This window comes from Meriones unguiculatus, chromosome 10 (genome assembly GCF_030254825.1).
Source record: "Meriones unguiculatus strain TT.TT164.6M chromosome 10, Bangor_MerUng_6.1, whole genome shotgun sequence".
In the NCBI taxonomy this organism is placed as follows: Eukaryota; Metazoa; Chordata; class Mammalia; order Rodentia; family Muridae; genus Meriones; species Meriones unguiculatus.
In genome coordinates, this window is record NC_083358.1 from 71,472,545 (window position 1) to 71,500,002 (window position 27,458).

General features: G+C 39.9%; 1 protein-coding gene across 1 annotated transcript in view; it reads right to left on the reverse strand.

Moving 5' to 3' along the window:
* The window catches only part of Tacr3 (tachykinin receptor 3), a 102,736-nt gene extending 79,438 nt beyond the window's left edge, over positions 1-23,298 (reverse strand). Inside the window, exon 1 of the mRNA XM_060392667.1 lies at positions 22,473-23,298. Within this exon, the coding sequence (XP_060248650.1) occupies positions 22,473-22,987 (515 nt within the window). The 5' untranslated portion in view covers positions 22,988-23,298. The remainder of the gene's footprint in view (positions 1-22,472) is intronic.
* Between the last annotated feature and the right edge of the window lie 4,160 nt (positions 23,299-27,458).

The following is a 27,458-nucleotide window of genomic DNA, read 5'->3' on the forward strand; positions in this document are numbered from 1 at the left end:
TTACACGTATCAATTTTGTAAAGTCTTGGGTCCCTTGATGACACAAATGCATTCTGACATATGCATTTGTCATTTCCAAGCTTCCAGGAATAACACAGCACACTTGCTCACACATAGACAGTAAAAGCTAACTATCCATATTTATATACAAGGCTGTTGTCAGGTAACTTGGTGAAAAGTTGTATAGTAAACCTTTACAACTTTTTTTAGTATACTCTCTCTCTGTGTTGTGCACATGCATATGTGGTGTGTAATCAAAACAAGAATATTGAAAGATAATCACTCTGCCACCGAGCTACTTTCCCAGACCATAAAATTTTTTGATCAGTTGAAGGATTGCACTCTAAGACAAGAATAAAAATTATAGTATGGGAAATATATGTTAGAATCATAGTCAAATATAACACACTGAACATAGTTGTAGATTCGATAATTTTATAAGACTAGCATCCTAGAATTTTTTTGTACCAGAATCACATTAGTAATATGTTACACTAGGAGTATTCAACCTTTTATAGTCTTAAAAAATAACCATATGGCCACAATATCATAAGCAATTAGAACTGAATTATATCCAACTGGGTGCGAGGGCATGAAAAACTCAAGAGATGGTACCATAATCCTCTACTATCCCTCCTTCTAATCAGAATTTCAACAGTGCACAAATTCAATCCAAAGCTTCTTTCAGGTAGTCACAGATGTCTTGACAACTGTGATGCTTGGAGGATCATTTCGCAAGACAGGGAAATCTGTAAGCTTGGGAGTTACAAAACTCTCCTATAACCCAGTTGGTGTGCAACACAGTGCCACTAACTCAACAGTTTATATCTCAGTTTGATGGAATGTACAACAAAAACTGTCACCAACTCAGTAGTTTCAACAACGCAGATTCAATAAGGCACAATTTCTATGATTCAGAAATCTGTGGACAACTTCAAGGGTTCTACTTAGATCTCATAAGCTTTGAGCACATTTGCATATGGGATGCTGACTCAAAAACACCTGTGTTCCTGTGGCCACAAGCTTCCTGTGAACTTGTTTCTTTAGAATAAAGGCGACTGCTGGAGATATCTGCTAGTGAGGTGCATGTTGTGAGGATAGATAATTATCATGATAACATCTTATAGCATTTGCCATATCTTGTTGGACAGATGCAAACCAGAGGGTGAGCACTTAAGAGAAGTAAATTTTAAAGGGAATATGACTAGGAGAAAGAGATAACGAGAAATACCTTAAAGTCTGCCTGCCACAAAATAGGTCAAAAAATTCTCAGAGTAATCTAAAAGAATACCTTGTGTTGAACTGGGTAAGAAAAAAAATAAAACCTGGTGAGAGCAACTAAAGTAACACATTGATGAAAATCAGGACCAAATGTTTAGTCTTGGAGAAATAAGGAAAAACCTTTAAATAAAGGGCCTTAAGGTTAAGAAACTGGAAAAGAGTAACGAAAAGCAAAGTCAGCAAGAGAAAAGAGAGGAAATCAAATGAGAGGGAATCTATAAAGGTCCAACAAAACAGTAGAATAAAATCAATAATTTGAAAGCTTACTCTTTGGAAAATTACACAATGGTGCTAATGCAATGGGAATCCCACAAAGAACAAGCAACACATAAAATTCTAAACATATAAATGATATTACTATGGAGACGTGCTTGAAAACATCAGAGAATATTGTAGATATTTTCTTTTTTTAACTTTTTTTAAAGTTTTTTTAAAACTTGTTTAAAATTATTTTTTATTTTATGTACATTGGTGTGAGGGTTTCAAATCCCTTAGAATTGAAGTTACAAACAGTTGTGAGCTGCCATGTGGATGCTGAGAGTTGAACCCAGGTCCTTTGGAAGAGCAGATAGTGCTCTTTAGAAGAAAGTCCTTAATACTATAGATGCTCACACTCCAAACAGCAACCATGTTTATATTAAACATCTAAATATTTATCTAGAAGTTGATGGTTTTACTCTTGCACACTATGAGACCTAAAATCCCTGCTCAGATGTAGCCCATAGATTCAGTCTCCAAGTTGGTTCCCTAGGAAGAGGAATAGGGACTGTCTCTGACATGAACTCAGTGGCAGGCTCTCTGACACCTCCCCCTAGGGAGTGCAGCCTTGCCAGGCCACAGAGGAAGACAATACAGACAGTCCTGATGAGACCTGATAGACTAGGGTCAGATGGAAGGGGAGGAGTGGACTGGAGGAGGGGTAAGGGAGGAGAAGATGAAGGGAGTGAACTGTTGGGAGGAGACGAGGGAGGGGGCCACAGCTGGGATACAAAGTGAATAAATTGTAATAAATAATAATTAAAGAAAGAGATAAATTCAAAGAAAAATAACACTAAATGTAGTAAGAATTCTGAAATTTTGATTCTTTTAAAAAATTAATTGATTTATTTATTCAGTTTACACCCCTCTAGTAGCCCCCTTGGGGATAAGGGTGGAAAGAGGAAGAAGAGCCCACAAAATAGCAAAGACCAGCTACAACTAAATGAGCACAGTGCAGCATACTGAAAGCTAGAGGCTCTATACGACTCATATTTGAGGCTCCTATTAGTCTGATGTTAAAAGCAGATAAGAGCCAGAAAAAAATAAAGCTATAAATCAACATTTATTTTTAAATTAGACATAGATCCCTAATATAAATTTTAATTATTTATATGACTCTCTCTGTTTGTTTTTTTCTCCCTCCTCTTCTTCTCTCCCCCGCCCCGACCTGAAAGATGTGCTCTATCCACAAACAGTATTTATTCTCAGAACTCAACTCTGTATAGGAGCATACACGTGTTTGTGTGCTTTTTAGGGACAATTCCAGGCTTTCACACAGGCTCAGAGTAAATTATACCACTAAGGAAGAGTCCTAGCTCCTCAACACTTGCTTCATTATGACAAAAAAACAAATCAATTAGCAGTAGCATATGGACTTCAGACACATAAGTGTCTGCCTGCTTGGATTGTTCAGCAGGCAATCCTTCCTTCTTCCTCTCCCTTTTATAACCATGCTTTCCCAAACAGCTTGGGCTTCCTTACTGTTTCTCTACAGCTTTCCTCTCTACCATGTGACTGCTTGTACACCATGGAGCTGACATCCATACCAGCTGAAATGGTATAGCTTTTTTTCCTTCTCACCCACCTTTTCCTCTAGACAGCAGTCAAGGCTTTACAGCTTGCCTGCCTTGATGTTTTTCTTTTAAAGCCTCATGGAATTATCTTGTATTTCTATTTGAGTCCACCTTAAATTCTTTTACTAATGAAACTGAGAAGCAAGAGGGGAACCTCAACTTTCTCTGTGGTATATACATCTCTACACAGTGAGAATTGCCATTCTGAAACTGAGAGGGTACACTTTGGATGTTGCACTTTCACTAACAATTAATTTTTATGCGCTTTTGAAGTATTTCTTCAATGGGAAGCAGACTCCCAGGCTCTGTCACGACACTGCCTTCCTGGAGTGTGAGGACGGGTGAGGTATACATTTTATCAGAAGCTCTCGTTGCACTTACAGAGCTTGTTTCTCTCTCTGCTTCTACCTTCTTCAGAGTCCTCTTTCCACGGGAGGTAAGCATTACTAAGAAAGTGTCCACCCTTTAGCATGAGTTCCCAAATGAAAACTATCAAGGCTTTATCTTTGAGTTGCTTCTAGGAGAATACAAAAAACAAGGCAGGCCAGATTTTCAATCTGTTCAGAGTCTTCTCCTTTAAGAAATATCATAAAAAGCACTTTGTACTAAAATCAAACCAAACACAGAAAACCCTTCAAACCCACAGGTAGCTCTTCCTAAAACTAGATTAGATGTATTAGATATAAACTTGATCACAGGGGTCATGATCCTACAAACCCAGCACAACCTTTATGCATCTGTGCCTTTTTCAGTGTCTTTAGGATGGGTCCAGTAAGCCTCACTGATTAACAGTGTTTTTCAATGGCTCCATACCTACAGTTCTTCTAAATTTCATTTGTGTGGGGCTGGTTATTTATGACAAGTTTCTCTTTTTCCTAGCCATATAACAGGACTCTATCCCAGAATTCTTTGCACCAGTGGAAATTTTAGCTCTTTTGAGACTAAGAATTTTTGTGGACTGTTTCATAAAGGCTGACAATAATAGCAGTCATAGTATGAAGTTAAGATAAAAAGCCATATAATTTACAAATTCGTGACTTTTTAAATTTTTATTTTTTTAATATTAATCACAGGTTATTTACTTCATATCTCAGCCATAGCCCCCTCCCTCTTTCCCTTCCAATCCCACCCTCCCTCCTTCATCTCCTCCCTGTCCCTTTCCAAGTCCACTGATAGGGGAGGTCCTCCTCCCCTTCCATCTGACCCTAGTTTACCAGGTCTCATCAGGACTGGCTACAATGTCCTCCTCTATGTCCTAGCAAGGATGTTCTTCCCTTGGGCAGGGTGGGGGTAAAGGAGCCAGTCATTGAGTTTATGTCAGAAATAGTTCCTGTTCCCCTTACTAGAAAAGCCCACTTTGATATGAGCTACCATGGGCTATATCTGAGCAGGGATTCTAGGTTATAGCCATACATGGTCCTTGGTTGGAGAAACAGTCTCATAGAGGACCCCTGTGCCCTGATGTATTTTGTCCTTGTGGAGCTCCTGTTATGACTTTTCTTAAGAAAATCAGTGAGATGAGCTTACAGGGTAATTAAGTTACAGTGGAGGAAAAGTCTAAGAAGACATAGGTTATTGGCTATCTCATTTTGGATAAAGCACTAGAGAAGGAGAGGAAGACAGTAGAAAGGAAGGAGGGAGGAAGAAGAGAGAAAGAGGAAGGAGAGAGGATGGTAAGCTCAGTAGGAAAGAAGAAATCGGCTTATTTTTTAAAAGATTTATTTATTTCTCTCTTATGTGTATGAGTGTTTGCCTCTCTGTATTTATGTGCATGATGTGTGTGCCTGGCTCCCACGCAGGCCAAGGAAGGGTGTTGGATCTTCTGGGGCTAGAGTTGCAGACAGTTGTGAGCTACCATATTGGTGCTGGGAATTGAACCCAGTCCTCTGTAAAAGCAGTTGGAGCTCCTAACCACTGAGCCATCTCTCCAGCCTCTGCAATGCTTATGCCAGTTTTATTCATATTCTTAAGTGAGATCATGTATCCATCAACCGGTAGTTTGTATCCACTAAAAGCCAACTGATACTTGCAAGAACATGAATGAATCTCACAAGTGTTATGCTAGGTTAAAAAAAAAAGGCTAGATTCAAAAAGCTAGATGCTGCATGGTTGAACTTTCATGGTACTAACAAAACATGAAGCAACAAGAAAATGAGCTCCAACCTCACACAGCTCTGCTTGGTAGATACTAATTTGTTCAGTGTGTAGCTCAACAAGATGAGAACTTAAACCTGACTTAAAATATGACCTGGCTGGGGACCACCTCTGTACTCTTCTTTTTCTGTGTCTATCACATGGACAAAATGGTAGCTTAGGTCCATCCAAGTGGGTCTGAGAAGCCGGGGCTCTAGCTGGTTTTCCAGCATCAGTCTTGAACAATACAAGGACAGAAGGTAAAGATGCATATTTAGCAGATGTTTATAGCAATGTGTGCAATATCATGTCTGTCGTTTCTAATTTTGATAACCAATCTCTATTATAGGTTTGACTGTATCTAAAGTCAATCAAAATCCAAGCTGCTGGGCGTACCTGACAGGAAGTTCCTTAATCAGAATAGTTGCGGCAAGAAAGGCCACCCAAAATCTTTTTTGATATAGCCCAGATGAAAAGATATAGAAGAAGAAAACTTTGCTTTTTACTTGCTTGCCTTTATCCTTGCAGGCAAACTCATATGTCCTGTTTCTATGGCATCCTTTCACCAGTATTAGAACCACTTTTTTGGAATTCCAACATAGACCAGAGACCAGCAGCTCTCAAGGAATTCTTCAGGCCTTCAATGCCATATTGAAAGTGATGAGACAGCCAGCCTTGTAGACTGAGCAACTATAAGATCCTCAGTCTCTCCAGTTTGAGCTTGCCAATGTCAGACTACCTAGACAGCATCCTGTGGGCCAATCTAACAAATCCTCTTTTGATACAGATATTAGAGAAAATATTAGGGATCTTTTAGAGAACCCTGACAATATACTAATAATAAAATATTTGGCTTGTACTTTATTAAAAATTTAATCAGTTGAACCTAAACTAACCATTTGAACACATCAAGTGATAAAGAAAACATATTCAATAAAATTAAAAACCCATGTATTATAAACTCTCAGCACATTAAAACATAAAATAGTCTCTTAAACCTCATAGAGAGTGTAGAGTTTCAATCTTATAACATGTTTAATGATAGAATACTGCGCATTTCTTTACTATAATAATAAGGCAAGCATGTCCACTTTTATTACCTTATTTTATTACCTTACTTTACTTACATAAGCCACGAATAAGGATTGGAAGACAAATATATTCAACAGAAAATATTAATATCTCTCTTCTCATGAAATAATGCTTTCAATGATACAAATAAATCCACAAAAGTCTCTGCCTAAAACGAATTAATAAGTTCATCAAGGATCTGTAAATAAAATAACAAGGATATTTGTACATTAACAATCAACAACTTGAAACAAAAACTTTAAATATCATTTCACAAGCTAACTACATTTATATAAAAATTTAACAAAACATACAAGACCTACTTCCCTGAGAAAAAAAAAAAAACCAAAATATTGTCTTAAAAAGTCTTAAATATGCTGAAGACAGATATTGTTTGGAAAATTTAGCATGAAAAATGTTAATCTCCAAACTGACCTATAGATTTAATGCAATTATTATAAGGTAAGAGATTGTTGTAACTATATGAAATCATTCTGAAGTTAATATGAAAAGGCAAAAAGTAGAACAGAAAAATATGTGCAAACAAGATTGAAGTAGAATGAATCACACTTTCAAATTTTAAGACCTGGTCTATGCTGCAGTAATCAAGACTGTGGGATTTGGTACAGACAAAGATCAATGGAGCAAAATCAAGAGTCCAGAAATAGACCTCCAAATATATGGCTCATTGATTTTTGACAAAGGTGAAAAGGAAATAAAATGGAAAATACTAGTCTTTTCACAAATATTTTGAAACAATTGGGCATATGTAAAAAATACTTAGCTTGATCTCAACCTTGTACTTTATTAAATAACTAACTAAAAAAGAAGCATGTAACCGAATTTAAAACACAAAATACATTGCAAGCTGAATTAAAGAAATTCTCAGATAAACATGACTGAGAGAATTTGCTGAACTATATCCACCTTAAATAAATGCTAAATGATGGTTGAAAAAAGTAGCATCAAATGTTGTCTCAAATCCACATGAACTAAAAATTAAACTCAGACTAGCGGGTTGAGAGCAAAACAACAAAAAAAGAGAATCTATGGAAACATTGGAATAAATGAGTAAAAAATAAAGAACCAGACTGACTACACTGACATCAGACAAGAAAAACGTTAGGACAAGGTTGCCAATTATAGACCAGCTATGAACTGTCTGAAATTAGAGTTGAAAAATGGCATTTAAAACAATCCTTAAGAACCAATACTTAAGATAAAAATTAACAATAAATTCAGGGCTCATTTACCTAGGTCTACAAAGCACTGCTGAAAGAAATTAAGGAAGAGCTGAATGAACTGAAACATGAGAAATGAATATGGACTGGAAGGCTCAATATTCCTCAACTGACAGCATCCTCCAAATTGATCAGAACAGATGACACTGTCGGTATAAATCTCCCCAATCCAATTCCTTAATATGAAGGCTCATCCTAAAGTCATGCAGGAATTCAAAGGTTCTAGAAGTAAAATCAATCTTAAAAATGAAGAAAATATTAAAAGACTTATTACAAATTCTGTAAAAAGAGCCTATGACTCAGTGTGGCAGTGTAGATGGGTGACCCAGAAACAAAAGCCCACATTTTGTTCAACTGACAGCTGACCAAAGCCTACAGATGCTCATAGCAGCTCTCTTTATAACTCGGTAAAATTAGGAAACCGTAAGTACTGCACAATGGGATGCAATAGAGAAGAAAATGTAAACAGCCTTGTGAACTACTCAGCCCGTTAGATAATACCAGAGGTGTTCTCGTGAGCAAAAGTACCCAGTCTCAAAGATCACACCCTGAATGCTTATGTTAATAAGAACTTTTCACAGAAGGACCAAGCGATGGAGGATGGATTAGTCACTGCCAGAATTTAGGAAAGGCTGAGGGTGTGAATACAAAGGGATGGAGGGTAGTTCTTTTGTGAAGATGAAACTATTCTATGAAATGACAATGTTGATGATGTTATTCGTGCATTAAGCAGTCTGGATTTTTTTGACATCAATCAAAATGAGTTTTAACTGGATTTGTGTGTGTGTGTGTGTGTGTGTGTGTGTGTGTGTGTGTGTGTGTGTGTGTGAAGTTGGTTTAGATGTATCATTATAGCAGAGGATGTCTTCAGTCTCAGGATAGCCATTGCTGATCTGGGAATCATGGTCCTCCTCCCTCAACCTCTCAGCGTAAGGGATGAAAGATATAAGCTACCACGTTGGGTGAGTTTAGTGGAGTGTACAAAACAAACTGAGAAACAAAATGAGAAATAATACCAATTAGCAGTCAAAGGACGCAGAAAGCAGGATAATAAAACTAGTAAACATGAAATTTGTACGTTATGAGCAGTAAGTTTGCTGAGAGGATGATGGTGATAGTGATGATGACAATGACCGTGACAATGTTGTGACATGTATGTGAACAAATCTATTCATTTTAGAATGCCATATTGGATTTTTAGTTAAGAAGGGTTTTTTTCCTTAATTCTTTAGTCTGCTTTCCTGTAAAAATTAATAAGGCAACAGTTAAGCTATATCTATATAAGAATAAATTAAAATATTACACAATGTCATTACTTATTTTATTGACATGATTTCAGAAGTGTGTAGGAATGGACACACATAGTCTCTGTTGTAAGGGTCATGCTTAAAGTCAGTGTCATTGCTGAATGAATGAAAAGAGGCATGCAAACATTCAGTTCTTTGTAAATGTGTGGAAAAATAATCTATTGCTTATAAAAGTTACATTTGCCTTAAACATGTTTTTGAAATAAAGAAATGTATACATAAGAAAAGAAAAAGTTCTATTACTCACCAACACTCTTAACACAGACACTGAGTAGAGTCTAAACCAGAAACCCAGATAGGTTACTTGGATCAATTTTCCCGCCTGCTTCTCAGTCACAATATCTACCAATTTTCTGGAACCAAGACAGGGTCAAATCTGACACTATGACCACCTACAGAATTCAGAGAGACTCCTACAAACTTCTGAAGATCAGAGGAGAAGATCTTTTAAGCCTACAGAACTTTACTATGAGGCTGGAAGTTGTACTTATGTCTAAAATCCCACATCCTTTTTTCAAAAAAACATCCTGGAGAAACCAGGGATATGTGAGAACATCTCAGCATAATAAAGGCAACAGAGGACAAACTCACAGACAGCAGCATACTAAATGGAGAGAAAAACTCAAAGCATTTCCACAAAAACCAGAAATTGGACTAGGATGTCCACTCATTCAATTCCTGTTCAACATAGTGCTTAATGTTGTACCTGGAACAATAAGACAAATGAAATGGATGAAAGGAATACAAATATGAAAATAAGTCAAATTATCCATATTTGCAAAGTATTTAATTCTCTAGAGAAAGTCTTCTAAGGACTCCAGAAAACTACAATAACTGATAAACTACTTTCAGCAAAGTAGCAGAATAAAAAAATAGCACACAAAATCAGTAGGCTTTCTATATGCAAATGGCAAACATATCAAGTGATAAATCAGAGGAATTAGCCCTTTCACAGTAAGTCTCAAAAACATCTCGGAATAATTCTAAGGGAGTGAAAGACTTACATAATAAAAACCTTAAGACACTAAAGAAAGAAATTGCAGAAGATATCAAGACAGAAAGACCTCTTATGCTAGTGGATTAGTGGTTGTGAAAATGGTTACCCTACACAAAACCAATCTACAGATTCAGTGCAATCCCCATCAAAATTCTAGAGCAGTTTTTCACAGAAATTGAAATAATGCTCTTAAGTGGAATTGGGCAACAACAACAACAAAACCAACATCCAAAACATCGGAGAAATCAAGAGAACTGTTGATTCCAAGTCATACTACAGAGCTGTGGTAATAAAAACAGCACAGTACTGACAGAACACAGACACAGTTGCCATAGTACCAATAACCACATGATTTTTGACAAAGAAGCCAACAATACACATTAGGGAAAAAAGAATATCTTCGACAATAGGTGTTGGTCAGATCGGATGGGCATGTATAGAAGAATGAAAATGTGTTCATATCTGTCATGTACACAAAACTCAGATCAAGGTCCTTAACATAAGAACTGATTCTGTTTATTTGATAGAGTAGGGGATACATTTGAACTTCACCGGAATGGAATTTCTGCATAGAATCCTGGTATACCAGACATTAAGGAAACAGTTGAAAATGGGACCATATGAAACCAGAATGCCTCTGTTCAGCAGACATCATCATTCAACAGAAGAAGCAGTCTACAGAATAGAAACATATATCTTTTTTAGCTACAAATATGGCAGGTGGTCGGTATCCTGGCTATACAAAACTAAAAAGACAAACACCAAGGAAAAATGACCAAATTAGAACAAACAAACAACAACAAATCAGGACATAGACTCAAACAGACCTCAAAAATGAACTTCAAATGGCTGAGAGGCACATAAAAAATGTTCAACTTTACACATCAAAATAATGCAAATTAAAACTACTTTGCTGTTTCACCTTTCCCTAGTCAGAATGGCCAATGTAAAAAATAAAGCCAAACCAAACAAACAAAAACAAGTGACAGAAGGCTCTGGAATAGATGTTGCTGATATAGATATCGTTGGCACAGATGTGCAGGAAGGAGAGCACTTATTTGTTGTTAATGGGGTTGCACACTGGTACAGCCACTATGAAAAGGAGTAGGATTGTTCCCAAAGAAGCCAGAAATATATCTACAACACAGTTATGCCACTGTGCTGGCTAGTTTTATGTCAACTTAACACAAGCTAAAGTCATTTTAGAAGAAAGAACCTCAGTTGAGAAAATGTCCTTGCAAGATTGGCCCGTGGATAATTTTGTAGTCCATTTTCCTGATAGAGGATTGATGTGGAAGGGCCAAGTCCAGTGTGGGTGTTGCCTGGTGGTCCCGATGCTCCAAAAAAATGAGTTGAGGAAGCCAGTGAACAGCACTGCTCCATAGTCGTTGTTTCAGTTCTTGCCTCCAGGTCCCTGCCTTGAGTTCTGACTACCCTGATGATAGACTACATAGCCATAAGATAAGATAAACCTTTCCTCTCCAAGTTGCTTTTGGTCATGGTGTTTAGTCCAGATAAGACAGTACTACTATTGGAGACACACACAAAGGAATGTATATATTATTGCAGAGATATTTGCTTTTTCATGTACAGTATTGTTCTATTCACAGTAGTGAAGAACTAGAAACACCTAGCTGTCCATCACCCGATAAATGTGTAGCTCAAATGTGCCACACTTATATAATGAAATATTATTAACCTGTTAATAAAAATGAAATTCACAGATGAATATAGCTAGAAACAATCATTCCAAATGAAGCAATTGTGACACAAAGAGACAAATGCCTAATGTTTCCTCTCATTTGTGATCTTGATTTGGAATACCCTTAGAAGCCAAGAAATTAATAAAGGAACATGGCGGGTTGTCTAAATGGAAGGGAGATAGAACATAGTAGCAGAAAACATTAAGGGCAATGGGTTAGGAGAGTTAAATTGGGATGCGATGGGAGGAAAAAATAAGGGACCGTATAATTAACACTAAAGGCTTTTTGAAAAAGTCATATGTAGCTGTGAAGATTGCTCAGTGGTTAACAGCACATGTTGCTCTTCCCCCAGAGCACCTGAATTAAAGATTCCTGTTATCCATATCAGGTAGTTTACAACCTTCTCTAACCCCAGGGAATCCAGGGGATTTGACATTTCTGGCCTCACAAGCACCTATCCATACGCAGACACACATACACACAACACGATTGGAAATAATAAAAACAATTTTTTTTAAAAAGAGTAAAATAGAAAACTAATGTTGTAAAAACTTCCTAAATATGTGCGTACACACACATAAAAAGAGTTTTAATGAAGTTACCATACAATGGGAAGATAATATCCCAACCAGAAAACGCATCGTAGAAAATGAAAGCCATGCCACCAGAAATGGATTACTTTTTTTTGTTGTTGTTGTTGGTCAATGCAGTCCCATATACCCCCAGTTATTACACGCTATTCTCAATACTTTGGGTATCCTCCAAACCTGATGATAAGACCCTATTGCTGAAGGAACCATATACTTGAGTCACAGAGTTAAAGAAATCATCTGGTATTCACTTGGAGGCTTCATCCCTGCTTGCTGTCTTTCATGGTACTGGCAGCTGCTAAGCTTGCCACCAGAGAAGCATGGTCATCAGTCTCATGTGAGCTGTAACTGGCCGAGGAGGCATGCGTGCTGGTGCAATAGTACAAGACCGTTCCAGGAGTGAGCAACCACTTTGTGACTGATGTCCAACCCATGAGGCGGATCCCCTAGTGGGCATTGTTGAAGGAGCCAATGACCCGCAGCTAGATAGTTCATAGGCTATGAGAGAACCTATGATGCTATGATTCTGCTAAGTGCACTTTGTAATAAAAAGACTCCCAATGACTTATTGCTATGCCATAGGTCAAAGGATCTCTCAACTCTCATCAAAGAAGGGTTGTGTGGCAGATGACAATTAAAACAGAGACCACCAATGGTAAACATATAAAGAATTAGAGCCAGTGGAGTTCTACATGGCATATATATGTTGTCCTTTCCCTGTAAGCCTCTGGGAGTTTAGAGAAAGATGGCTGGAAACATTATAAGAGCCAGTGCCTGTAGATAATTTCAAGGAAATGTTCTGCACGTGATAGGGCAGCAGCACAGATGAACTCACGGCAATTTTGCCACCATATGCACTATCTGCACAAGTTTGAGACAAAGTCCCAGCATGGAGGTGAAGAAAAGGACATGAAACCCCACCCCTATTTGAGGAGCTGTTGGCATTTGTAGCTGCTAGGAAAGGTGCAATCAGTTTTCTTTTTTAAAAATCAGATTTCTTCTGTACTTTTAAAAATAAGTTCTTAGAGAATTTTATGCAGCAAATTTTGATCATCTTCACTTGCCCTCCTCCAACTCTTCCGAGAGTCAACTCCCTTCTCTTCCTACCCTTGGTCACTCTTGATCCCTCCTATTAAAGCCAATTTGGGATGCCCAAATATTCTTGGATGTGTGGTCATCCACACTTGGCCTGCGGTTGACTTATCAGGGACTATACTCTTTGAGAAAACAAGTTCTTTGCCAACAGTGAACAGTTGTTAACAGCTCCTTGCTGTGGAGGGAACTTGTGCCCAACTCTCCTCTCCACGTGTGCATTTGCTCTGACATGTGCTTCACAGTCCTATGCTGTGAGTTTATATGTGCAGCGTCCCCACTGTGTCCAGAAGACACTGTTTCTTTATAGTCGTCTATCATCTCTGGGTCTCACGGTGATCTATGAGCCTTTGGAGGAGAGGAACAGGATGCATGCTCCCTGTAGGGACTCAGATTCTTCAGTATCAGATCTTTGCACCCCGGGCAATTGTGGGTGTCAGTGTCGGTCAGTTTTCTTTAATGATGAGAGCCCTGGTAGGTTACCACACTCCAGAAAAGGTCCCACTCTTGAGGATAATAAAGAAACACAAACTGGATTCATGCTCCCAAACAAAGAAAACTCAAATTTGGCTGGACACAGAAGTGAAGACGCCCATTTCTCTCACTTTCATTAGCACAGCATTGGTTCTAGGCCACCAGTGTGGACTGTTTAGTGAAATTCTGTTACAAGGAACACACATACACTACCCACACTACACATACACATACACACTACACTCACACAGTACACACTACACACACACATATACACACACTACGCACACACACTGCAAGCATACACTTATTTTTCACTGTGAATGTGACTCTTACAATGAACTGTGGAAACAAATATGAATACTACAGGGGGAAAGTGGATTCATCAGAATGACAGACGGGGACCAGAGTGAAGAGGACTTTCAAAGCTTTGGCCATGCGTGACAGCTTTGATTTCTTTTCTGCTTGTCATACTGTGTTCAAACTGAAGACAAGGCAAGTACTTCCAGAGGAAACAGTATTTTATCCTTTTTTTTTGTATTTTTGTCCTTGGGTGAGGCAAGATCACCCAGAAACTATACGTAGCCCCAAGAACTTTCCATTGGGTTCTGCCTTTGTCACACAGACAGATGATAGTGAATACCTGTAGAGAATGTGCTTTTTTTTTAAAAAACAAAACAAAACTTTATATATATATATATATATATATATATATATATATATATATTTATGATCATGCGCCCCTCCTAATCCAACTCATCTCTCCATCCCATCGTGCCTGCCCTCTACCTTTATAACCTTCCCCCTCCACACACACAGCAGAGGAGACTCACTGTGGAAGCTGCATGTGTCAGTGTGTCCCACAGTACGCCTTTTTGTCCACATTTCTTTGCAAATACTCGTTGCTCTGAGTCCTTGGTCTGGTGCGAGGTCTTTGGTTTCTGCTATCAATACAGGAGACTCACTGGAACTCCTCTTGGATATCCTATTGTGGCCTTGTGTCGTGGAGATCCTGTAGTTTTGGCCCCTTCATGCACTCCAGCAACTGACTGATGGGGTAGAGTTTGGGGTGGGCCCATTCAAAGCCCTGGATCTGGGCCTGAGAGGTATCTGAACTGGTCAGCCTGCAAGCTCTCCTGCACCCACACCACTGCATGAGTCCTCCCGCTCTGCTTGGTCTATCCAGTGCCACAGCTGGTGAGGGGCAGAGCCAGATCTCCTGCTTTCATGCTTTAGGGCCTGGCTCATCCATGTCCCTGCCATCACGGCCAGCTCTACTGTGCTCAGGCCAGGTGAGGTACAGTGCCCGCTCTCCCAAGTGAGAGGTAAGAGCTGGGTCCAGGAGAATTTTTTTTTAATTCTTTATTATTATTATTATTAGTTACATTTTATTAACTCTCTATCCCAGCTGTATCCCGCTCCCTTATTCTCTCCCAATCCCTCCCTCACTCCCTCATCTCCTCCCTGCCCCTTTCCAAGTCCACTGATTGGGAAGGTCCTCCTTCCCTTTCATCTGATCCTGTTTTATCAGGTATCTTCAGGACTGGCTGCAAAGTCCTCCTCTGTGGTCTAGCAGGACTGCTCCTCCCTTGGGAGGGTGGGGAGGTCAAAGAGCCTGCCATTAAGTTCCTGTCAGAAATAGTCCCTGTTCCCCTTACTATGGGGAACCAATTGGTTACTGAGCTACCAAGGGCTACATCCGAGCAGAGGTTCTAGGTTATATCCATACATGGTCCTTGGTGGAGTGTCAGTCTCAGAAAAGACCCCTGTGCTCAGATATATTTGGTCCTTGTGGAGCTCTTAATCCCCTCCACATCATACAAACTCCCCCTTCTTTCATATGATTCCCTGCACTCTGCCGAAGGCTTGGTTATGGGTCTCAGTATCTGCTTTGATACACTGCTAGGTAGAGTCTTTCAGAGGCCCTCTGTGGTAGGCTCCTGTCCTGTTACTTGTTTTCTCCTACGTCCAGTGCACATCCCATTTGAGAATTTGTTTTTATATTGATGAAAAATTTGGTAATAGATAGTATCTTTTTGGCCCTTACAGTGCATTCCTCAAAACCGAGTATCACACATTCTTCAGCACTTAATTCACATGTGCTGTGTGAATGGACAGTGTCAGCCATGTCACTAATTGGTTTCCTTTTGTATATGGCAATGTAGGTCATTAGAAATGTAGGTCATTAGAACACCAAACAAGCCTCAAATCTGAGGCTGAATGACAAAGGAATATTTGATAGTGAAGTTTCTCAAGAAATTAGAACCTTTTGCCCCAACTGCCAGTGTTGCATTATCCCACTCATGTTTTATGCTTGTATAAATACAGATGTGTGTGTATTTACATATGTTTGTTTACACATACAGTATTTTTATCTACTCTCAATCTTTAACTAACTTTAATTTTTCTATAGTTGCATGGTATCTGTATGTCACTTATAATCTGAAGAAAACTAGTTATAGATAAAACAACAAACAAACAAACAAGACAACAAAAACTTCCACTTTGTTCCAAAGTGTAAATGTAAGCTCTGGTTTGGATGAGATAGCTTTTGAACAAACAAGAAAAACAAAACAAAACACAGAACAACAACAACAAAAACAGGCTCAGTATTTCAACTGAAGAGCCTAAAATGTAGTTGTCACACATGGGTGGAGTTTCAGAGAAGCAGTCAGGGCACAAGAAAGGGGCCAGATGAGCTGGAACCTGAGGGGCAAGCTGCTGATGGGAGCCCCGAGATGAGCCCTGCTGAATGGTCCAGAAGGTGAGAGAACGGACATGCTCGCTGCGGCCGAGTTTATGGCACTTCAGTAGAAATAAGAAAGGAAACCAGGTTTGAGGGGCTCAACGGGCAAAGTAGCTGACAAGAAAATGAAAAATTTGAATGTAAGTAATGAATATGATTGATGCTTGTTATATATATATATATATATATATATATATAATTTCTTCTTTTGTGAAATGTTCTATTTGTCTCTTTTCCTTTTCCATTTGAGTTAGACTGGCATCATGTGTTGTGCATTAAGGGCTTGTTTTGGAAGCTGTGTCTGTTGGAGGGCAGCTATGCCACCAATGCCTCAGCAGTACCTATTTACCACTCGTTATCCGGGGATGTATGCTACCGGCTACTGTTAGCATAATCTCGGTATCAACTGGAGGTCTCCTCATTATATAACACACCTCTGAATGTAGCTTAGTTGTGCTGACCTTACATGTTAATTTAATGAATAAACATGCATTTATTGCTCTTGTTATGTACTCATTATTAGTTTTATAAGAATTGGCATTGATGTTTAGCTCCTTTAGGACTACAGATTTTAATATGTTTATCCTATATTACATGGCTAATATCCCCTTAGCAGTGAGTATGTACCATTTGTGTCTTTCTGTTTCTGGGTTACCTCATTCAGTATGATCTTTCTAGTTCCCACCATTTGCCTGCAAATTTCATGATTTCCTTGTTTTTAATTACTGAGTAGTATTATTTTGTGTAAATGTACCCTAGGGAAGATGCTTAATCCTCATTCAGGAGGGAAAACAGGATAGACATCTGAAGTAGGAGAAAACAGGGAACAGGACAGGAGCCTACCACAGAGGACTTCTGAAAGACTCTACCAGGGTAAGCAAATGCTGAGACTCATAGCCAAACTTTGGGCAGAGTGCAAGGAATCTTATGGAAGAAGGGGGAGGATAGGAGGGGACAGAAGCTCCAGAATGAGAGCAACAGAACCAAAAAATCTGAGCCCAGGGGGCCTGCAGAGACTGATGAGTCAAGGGTCCTGCTTGGACAGGACCTAGACCTCTTGCTCAGATGTAGCCCATGGGCAACTCTCTCTCCCTGTAGGTTCCCTAGGAAGGAGAGCAGGGACAGTCACTGGCATGAACTTGGTTGCCTGTTCTTTGCTCACCTCCCCCTGGTGAGGTGGCCTTCCTAGGCCACAGAAAAAGAGGATGTGGACAGTCCTGATGAGACCTGATAGGCTAGGGTCAGATAGTAGTGAATGAGGACCTCCCCAATCAGTGGACTAAGGGAAGGACATAGTGGGGTAAGAAGGAGGAAAGGTGGGACTGGGAGATGAGAGATGAGAGAGGGGTCTATAGCTGGGATACAAAATGAATAAATTATAGTTAATAATAATAATAATAATAACAATAAAGAAAAAAAGGCAAAAAATTGGCATTGACAGGGTTGATGAGATGGCTCAGCAGTTGAGTGCTTAGTGAGTTAGTTCAGTTCCCAGAACCTGGCAATGATTCAGTGCCTCTCGCCTTTGTGAGCACCTGCATGCCCTTGTGCACACTTGTAACATGCATACACACACACACACACACACACACACACACACATTCTCACACACACACTAAAATAAATCTTTAAAAAAATTGGCACTGTAACAGAACTTTTACCATTAACTATTATAGACCAATAATTTTTAGATACAAAAAGAATTTTTTGAAATCTTTAAAAAAGAACTACAAGAGAGTCAAAGGTTATGATATTTCCAAAAAAGTATTATTTCCCAAAAACATAGCTTTAATAAATATTTTATAAATAATTTGGTGATATTAAGTGTTTGATCTTATATTGACATCATCAAATTTGTCTTATGGACTAAGACGAAACACTGTTTCACATGTTACTGGAATCATGATAAAGAACTGTAACTGCATAGAGAGTATCTTTCCTCAGACTAGAGTAAATCAGGCTCAGGGCTTTCAACTCAGACAAACAAAAAGATTTCTAGAAATATTTACAAAAAATATTAAACCTGTATTATTTTTAGCAATAATGTAAAATTTATCATACCCTCAGAGTTAGCTTTAGACCAACTCTTCACTCTTTTCCAATATGGCTTTTCGTTTAATTTATCTTAAAAGCCCTCCCTAAATGCTTTATGAATAATTTGGATGAATTTATTTATGTAACAGTTTGTAAAACAATTTATGATAGAGTAAAACAGACGCTCACTTTTAAAAGCAGAAGAGAGCAAATAGATTCATTTTTCACTTATTTTGGTAAACACTGTTTCCTGGTTCATTTAAGCATTCCTTTCAATAAATATGAATTTTGGTTGTCTCTGAGCCTAAAGAATAGAAACTATTCTTTGACTTTGTTTTTGGACAGCTACATGAAATATATGAAATTATATTATTAAGGTTTATCAGGAAGAGACAGTGAATTGAATTTTATAAACTTACTTGAATATTGAGATCACACAAGGCTATGTACCCAGAGAAAATCCTTTACTGTATTAATAAAACTTCCTGGAATTTCTAACTTAATTTCAAAATACATGCCTAGAAAATGGAAGAAAATATTTATTGCTTGTTCATTTCCCTAAATCAAGTGCTGGATCCACTAAATAAACGGAAATCACATTTTATTACAATAACTGTTATATTAGTAAATTTCTACCTCTTACACTCTCGGCTGAAAACACAGGTAACAAAGAACTTTGTCACGTGCTTTCCTGCGACACATGGGGCAGAAACAAGTGCTGGATTCTAACCGTCCTGAAGGCCAATGTGCTTTAACGTACCAGGCATGACAGCATGGAGGCTCAGAGGAGCGTAGCCTGCATCAGACCAACGTGGTCTGAGTCTTGGCTGCTCGGCATGATCTCGGAAAAGGTTTGGCACCTTAAAGACATGTGTTATAGCCAACTGTTTTATATCAGAAATGGAAATTTGGAGAAATGTAACTTGGCAAGTAAGTGTACCTCAAGTTTGGGGTCTGGGTATCAAGATGCAATGATGACAGATAAGTGGCCTTTCAGGCAACAAAACAGGCTTTCAGGGATTTTTAATAACGTAGCAAGTTCCACAGGTCAGTAGAGAGCTAAAACCTGTGATCTCACATTCAAGTTTTTGGTGGAGTTATTTACAGAGTGGAAATGTAACACAATAAATTCTGTTAGCACAGAATGTGTTTCAAAGAGATGCCTGCTTTTTTATTGAATAAATGTGTGAACATTCCTATAAATTGCCTATTAAGGAAGTAACCCTCTGTAAGCCTGAGTTTTCTGAGGGTCACCAGGGGCCTTGAAAACATTTGCTGCAGTTGACAGGAGGTCACATGACTGAATCAAAGCTTATTCTCCGTGTATACTCAGGGGGTCTCTTAATTTAGGTAAAGAGATGAATTGAAGTGAATGTTCTTTCCCTTCAGAGTGGGAGCAGATAAACCTGTTGGCATTGTATTAGGGAGGAGAACATTTACCATGAGACAACAAGTGTTTCATTTACGTCGGGGCACTCCGCCTCTCATGTGGTCATGAGATGTTTGTCGACTGTCGTCTACAAAAGTGTGGAGCCTCATAAGCAGCTGTCCTGAGATGTGTGAAGCCTGGTGGCCACTGGTTGGATATGCCTAGTGACATATTTCTTTATTAACGAGAGCCACTCACAGACGATTTAATTTTACGGCTATTTAATCAAACATTAACTATATGGACAAGTGTACATTCTGTGAGAACATATTGGTGGTTCTGCAGTAGGTCCATGTAACCGTAGTCTGAAAAGGCATGATGCTCTTGCAACCTCAGAAGGACTAATATTGCAAAGCTTAATTTATGACAGAGCCGCAAACACTACAGGGTCAGCTTTTTTTTTTTTTTTTTCTGTGTTTGACATCATTGTTGAAAGGGTACATGGAGGAGGGACAAAGAATTTTACTAACTGTTGTACTCTTTGAGCTAAAAAAATATGTGAAATAGGGTTTTTCCCACATACATGGTTTGTAAACAAATAAGTATATTCTGCTCAAATAAGTATATTCTTTTAAATAACAGTTTAAACAAAAGAGATTTGCAATACATGAACTGAGTTCAGTTCAATTTCATAGCAGAATGTATGCTGTGTAAGTTTTATTTAGTTAGTTTTATGACGTCTTCTATGAAAAAAAAATGAGAAAGGCTAAGTAATAAAGCCACGTTATTTCAAAGCACTCAGTATAATGAAATAGATCATCTTTAACAGGTAAGATAACTCCAAAGCCATATCAGAAATGTTGACCAGACAAAACTGGAAAAGTAAGTTGTTTCCTCCTCAGAAACTAATTTTACTCACACTAGAATTTCCATCAAATTGTTTGTTGCCTTGTTAACACTTCAAGAAGATTATGATCACATTTTGGAATTATATGAGAACACTGTTTACCCAGCACAACATTAAAAACTCACATGGGAGAAATTTGTTTAAAAAGAAGCTGGGAAAAATAGCACAGGGCAATCTGCAAACCTAAGGAAGCGTTTGTTTCTGGCTGTGTGGGGCAAGGTTGAAGGGAAATTTCACTTTTTCAAGCTTTGGCCTGATTTTGTTTAGTCTTTGCATTCAAGTTTATCCCCAGCAGAAATGTGCACAAGGTCAGAGCTAGAGTGGACAGCAGTGTAGCCCTTTAAAGTGGGGTCTCTGCACTTGCTTACCCTAGTTAGAGACATCTAATCCAGTTATTGCTCCATCTTTTGAGCATTGTGGGCCTGACATGTGAACTGTTTCTATAGCTTTATACTGTTCAATCCCCTTTGTTCAATATTTCAAGAAAGCAAGTATTTTTCTATAATTATAGCTGAGCATAAGAATTACGAATATTTAGTTAGTCCTTTTGACTTTGTAATAACTTTGTTAATGTAAAAAAGCAATCTTTTGCCAGACCCTTGAGACTGCTAAAGTAGGCATTAAGCCCTATGCAAGTGTCAGTCTCTAGGCTGAATGCAGAATTACCCAGCTATGTTCTGATCGTGTTTATTATAATACTGAATTTAAATGTAATCGCCTTTCACGAACAGATAAGGATTCATCAGTGCTTCCACAAGCATATACATTTCTTAGTGTTCTCTGAGAGAAAGCAAATGCATGGAGGATTTATATAAACGTGAATGACTTGAATATAGTAACAAATATTTGAGGTTCATAAGCTTTTAATTGTTTAAGTAGTTCAGAACTTCCACTTTAGGTGAGGAACATCTCTCTCTCTCTCTCTCTCTCTCTCTCTCTCTCTCTATATATATATATATATATATATATATATATATATAATATCCGAAAATATAAAACATTACACTTAAAAAATAAGTGGTTACAAAATAAGATGCATTACTTCATCTCTCTCTATATATAGATATTATCTATCTATCTATCTATCTATCTATCTATCTATCTATCTATCTATCTACATGAAGTAGTGTCCCATGCACAGGGGTCTTCCATGGATCATGGATTGCTAGATATTAAATCTAACCAGGAACACAGTAGAAACAGACAAGCTTGCTGCTTCTGTTGCACCCTGGCAGGGAGGGCAGGGGAATGCTGGCTTTGGGTCAGGTTTAGAGAGCAGAGACTGATTAAGACCAGGATTCCAGAAAGAAGGGCAACTCTTAGTGTTTTTTTTTTTTTTTTTTTTTTTTTTTTTTTTTTTTGTTTTTTTGCCAGCATTGTGACTGAACAACAAAGAAAAAGAAGGCCAAAAAAAAAAAAAAAATCTTCCATGGAACACAAACTCTAAATAATAGTTCAGTCATTCTAGCCGATTGCCTTCTGGGAATGAGAGATTTTCACAGCAGTCCTTTGCCTTCTGCTGTCTCTCTAGATGCCCTATCCCAGGGAGTCAGGGCTGGGGTGGGAGAGGTCGTGGGAGCAGAAACTGGTCCATAGTTCCAACGCCTTTAAAACCCTGAAGTCGTCATTTCTTTTGTAGCCTGGTCTCCCCCCCCCCCCCCACACACACACCCCGGTCTTCCTTTCTCCCCTCACCTGTCCACCGCGATGGCTGTCATAGAGTAGATGCTGGCGAACACCGCTGTGATGGGGAAGAAGTTCTGGAAGCGGCAGTAGTTGGCGCCAAAGTACCACTCGCCGTGAAGAGCGTAGATGAAATTGACCAAGGTGTTGAAGGCAGCCATGGAGGCGTCGGAGAAAGCCAGGTTTACTAGGAAATAGTTGGTGACGGTCCTCATGCGCTTGTGGGCCAGGATGATCCAGATGACGATGAGGTTTCCGAAGACCGCCACAGCCACCACCAAGCCATAGGCCAGCGACCAGAGCGCGATCCGCCAGGACGGCTGCACGAACTGGTTCGTGAGGTTGGCCCTGGCCTGGGACGGTGTCGGGGATGTCACGGGCACCCCCAGCGCCGAGGAGAAGTTGCCAGCCTGCAGCGCAAACCACTCAGTGACCCCCAGCGCGGAGCTCAGGTTTCCTACCTGGGTCCCCACTCCCGCCGCCCCGTCAGTCCAGCTCTCGCTCTCGGCGGTGGGGACCGAGGCCATGGTCAGCACCTGCAGCCCGGGACCTGCCACGCTCCCCTGCAGCGAGAGCCGGCTCCCCCGAAGTTCTTGGTCCCCTGGGCACGGTGGTCTCGGGTACTGTTGGTAGCAGGTCGGGGGAGCACCGCCCCCTGGGATGCTCCGAGGGGGCAGAGGGCGTGGAGCGGTAGCCTCACTTTGTCTTGGGAGTTTGCTGCTCCGCCGGAGACTCTCTTAGCTTGGGTCTGGCCAGGGAGGCGCTCCCAGGCAGCAGCTGAGATCTGCGCTGAAGGCGCGCTTTATAGTCTCCAGGAGTCCCCAGCCTCGGTGACGTCGTCGTGGGTAGCAAGACTGACGAACAACCACCTCCCTGCACACCCCCTCCCCCCACCCCCCAGCAAGCTCCTGCCCTTCCCTTCTCTAGCCCACACTCTGGGTTTCATTCATTCTCTTCTCTCCAGGCAACTGCCAACAGGCTGAGAGCCCAGGAAAGACGAGCGTTCTCCCTGTAATCAAGATCTTTCTAATACTGTCTTCCCTTTTTTAACTTTAGGGTTTTTGTTTTCAGGGTTTTACAGTGAGATCCATTTTCCTAAAACAACAGACAGTTCACCGGTGAGTAGAAGGCAAGGTGACAGGTAAATTTGGGGGACTATGTAGGAATGCTCTAGCCAACTTTACTTCTGTGTTGCTGGCTTTGGGATATAATTCAACATTTGGATCCTGTTTATACTTTCGGCCTGCGATTCCTCTTCTTGCTCCCTCTTTCAGCGTCTGTCCATTTTCTTTCCTCTCCTAACCCTTGTCACTGGAAATCTGCTCCCTTTCCTTCTCTTTACGTCTCCTCAGCCCGATCCACACCTCTCACCTCTCAGATTAGAATGTGCCAGCATTCAGAATGTAAACCAGGAATGTAAAAGTTCCTAAACCAAACAGATGCTGCTGCGAAGGTCTCTTTGCCCCGGGTCAAGTGCACCGGTGAACAGTGTGCGTGTCCGCTTGTGCTGACGTGGCTCCAGACACTTGTGCTCAGGACTTAAACACTACTCTCCAAGCAGACCCGCTGACCTGACTTCGGAGCTTGGTGCAAGCCGGTGGAGTGCTTTGTGGAGCAGAAACCACAGACTGTGGTCTGTGCTTACTCGGACATCACAGGAAGTTGACTGGAGAGCTCTCAGGCAAAACTTCTCTGGGAGGATTCAGATGCAAACATCTCCTCCCACCTGCCATGACAGGTACAGGGAATGCAGCATGAACGTGGCCAGCGATGATGGGGCCTGTGGGCTAGCAGGGTATTTTCCTCTAAGACAGACAAAGGAAGACAGACAAATACTGTAATATTTAACAACGTGGAAGGATGTTAAAACCACAGGTATTCTTAGGATTCTTTCAACTAACCTTAATATATTAGTTTGTGAGGATGGAACAAGTTCTTAAAATACAAAATGTCATATACATACATTTATACAGGGCATATATATATATACATATATATATGAAAAATAAAGCTTATGGCTGAGGATGATTTTCTGATTAAAGGAATTTTGGAAACGCAGAGTGGCTTCAGATCCTGAGTCCTGCTGTTACCTGAACCCACTGGCCTGGTTTGTTTTTTTTGTATTTTCACTCACCTGTTTTTAAAATACGTTTTTCCTTCTCTTCTCAAGAACTTCAAAAGTTGTAGCCTTTGAAGAAGGAATAGAAACACAGTAGGTGGTAGAACATCAGAAACAAACTATATGAACCAGGGCTTGTGATTAAAAACCTTTGAGTGTGTATGCAAGTGTTATACCACAAACCATGGCAATATGTGGGGATGTTGGATAGCTGGGGTGTGCGAGAGCATGGCTTGAAGTGTTAATAGCTTTTAAATGTCAGCAAACTAAAATGATTTAATTACAAAAGTAAAATAAAACTCCATCATTTATGTGAATATTTACTACTTACTGCTAATGGTCAAGAGCATCTATGCATTTTAATATGAAGTAACATATCTAGAGTATATTTCTACTCCACGTTATTTGCTGGCCACATTTTCGCTTAGGATGGACAATGGAAATGGGCTCTAGCTATTTGTTAACAAAATATTTTCCTGTATTATTATTTTCTGTATTAGTGGACATAGAGTCATATACTTTATATGTGAATTTTTATTTTAGCTCGTCCTCCCAAATTAAGCATAATAAGATAGTATTTTGGGCAATGCTGCTGGCTAGTGGAAAAACTGCTGTTTGGAAAGAAGAATTTATCTAAATTCCAGATTCATGTCTCTGTTAATAACCTTATATTTGGCAGCTTTTGCATACAATTCCTTTTCAGTATTTTCATTTCCTCTATGTTGAAAATTTTTTTATCGTATCAATTTCAGATTCTCATTATGTTTTGGTCCCCAATTTACACAACTTTCTTTGCTATTTCATCAGAATTGCTTTGCAATGATACCAATTCACTTTCAGTTTTTGAATTCTGGCTCCCTTGCATCGAGCTAGTGAATACTGATGGTAGCCAATGTGTTGGTGTGAGTGCTATGTTTCCATAGTCTTACGGACAGAGCCCCGCTGAACATCTCATACATTGCTGGAGGAACTGGGCTACCAGAGTCAGGCTTTAAGGCTTCCAAAGCCATGGCTCTCACTCTTTACAGTGCCTCTCTCTCTCTCTCTCTCTCTCTCTCTCTCTCTCTCTCTCTCTCTCTCTCGGTTTCATGTTTGCATTTCAAAATGGGAGCCCGTAGTGCTCAGCTCAGCTCCCATCTCCATATCCATTGCTTTATGACCTGGCCATTATGGACCTATCCCTCTGGGAACATATTCCCCAAATAAACTCTTTCTTCTGTAAGTTGCCTTCGCCATGGTGTCCTATCACAGCAGTAGAATAGCAATGAAGATAGCCAGTTAATCGATCCAATTCCATTCCATTGTGCAGACAGGTGAAATTCTTGCTCTAATTATATGTATCAGCTATTTAGAAAACATGCAGACAACTCAATGGAACTAGGGAAAATCATCCTGATGGAGGTAGCCCAGACCCAGAAAGACAACACAGTATGTATTCACTTATATGTAGATAGTAGCTGTTAAATTATTGATAAGCAAGCTACAGTTTGTATAACCATGGAGGGTAGGCATAAGGAAAGGACTAGGCAGGAGAGATGGGTCTTCCTAGGAAGGGAAAATAGATGAGATGTTATGAATGGATGAGAAGCAGGTACTGGGATGGCAAGACGAAACAGAGATGGAGAGCAAAAAAGAGAGTGAGGGAGAGAATATGGAGAGGAACAACTAAAACTGAGGTCCACTTGAGGGGTAGTGTGGAAACGTAATACAGTAGAAGGTTCCTAAAATATACATATATGAAGGCAATCTAAATGAAAGAAACAAGTACGAGGGAGACAGAGCCCCAGCTGAACATCTGTTGTCACCAAATGAAGCTTCCAGTACCAGGAATGGATTACATCCAGTCAACTGTTGACCAAAGGGGTCCAGTCCAGACTGTTTCCAAGGCTGTTGTCGACTCTTCCCAAACTGATGATAGGGCCCTGTTGCTGAATACAGCTGTACAACTCATTGAATATGGAGAAGCTGAGCTGGTGCCTTCACCTCTCTGGACCATTGTTCAGTTTCTGGTAGTGGAGAGTACTCTGCATGCTACCAAAGGGGAAACATAAACACTAACCCAGCTCCAAACCCATCAATCTACATGGTGACCTGCCTGAAAGATATGCTGAGGCAATAGTGGCACAAAGAGCGTGGGAGTAACAAACCAATATCTCATTTGATTTCTGGACCACTTTGTGAGCTAGGGCCCATGCCTGACCCTATTTGGGTAGCCAAGAACTTGAGACTAGATAGGCTATGGAGGTAAGGTAAAACCAAACGTTGCTGCTCTGCTAAAGAAACATAGTAATTACATGGATTCTGATAACATCCTGTTATAGTGCTAGACCATCGTCAGAGAAGCTTCCTCCTCAAAAACAAGATACCCACAATGGAACGATGTGCAGAGACCGAGAGCACTTGGAATGCTCACATTATCCTAATGGGATAGGATAGCTGCATCAATTCCTCCCCTCCAGGCTCAGACAACTCTGCAGAAGAGGAGGCGGAAAGTGTGTACCAGTTTAGAGGAAGGGGAGGTCACCAAGGAATAAAGGTATTCCGGACACTAAAGATCTAACACGCATATGAACTTACAGAAATGGAGTCAGCAAGGGCCTGCATGGGTCTACATCAGATAGGGTCCTAGAGCTGAGAGAAGTAGACACACATCTCCATCCCTACCGCAATAGCTATCTCCAATTGACAACCACTTGCAAACGAAAACTTAGTTTTTTCCAAGGGAGTCTCACTGGGGAAAGAAATCATTCTTAAGGGTAGGCCCATGCCCAGTGATAGATAGATAGACAACAGTGAACTAATGAACTCAATGGCATCTTCAGAGGTTCCTTATCTCACAGTGTTAAGTCAGGGAATTGTTTTTAACCCTATAGGTCCTT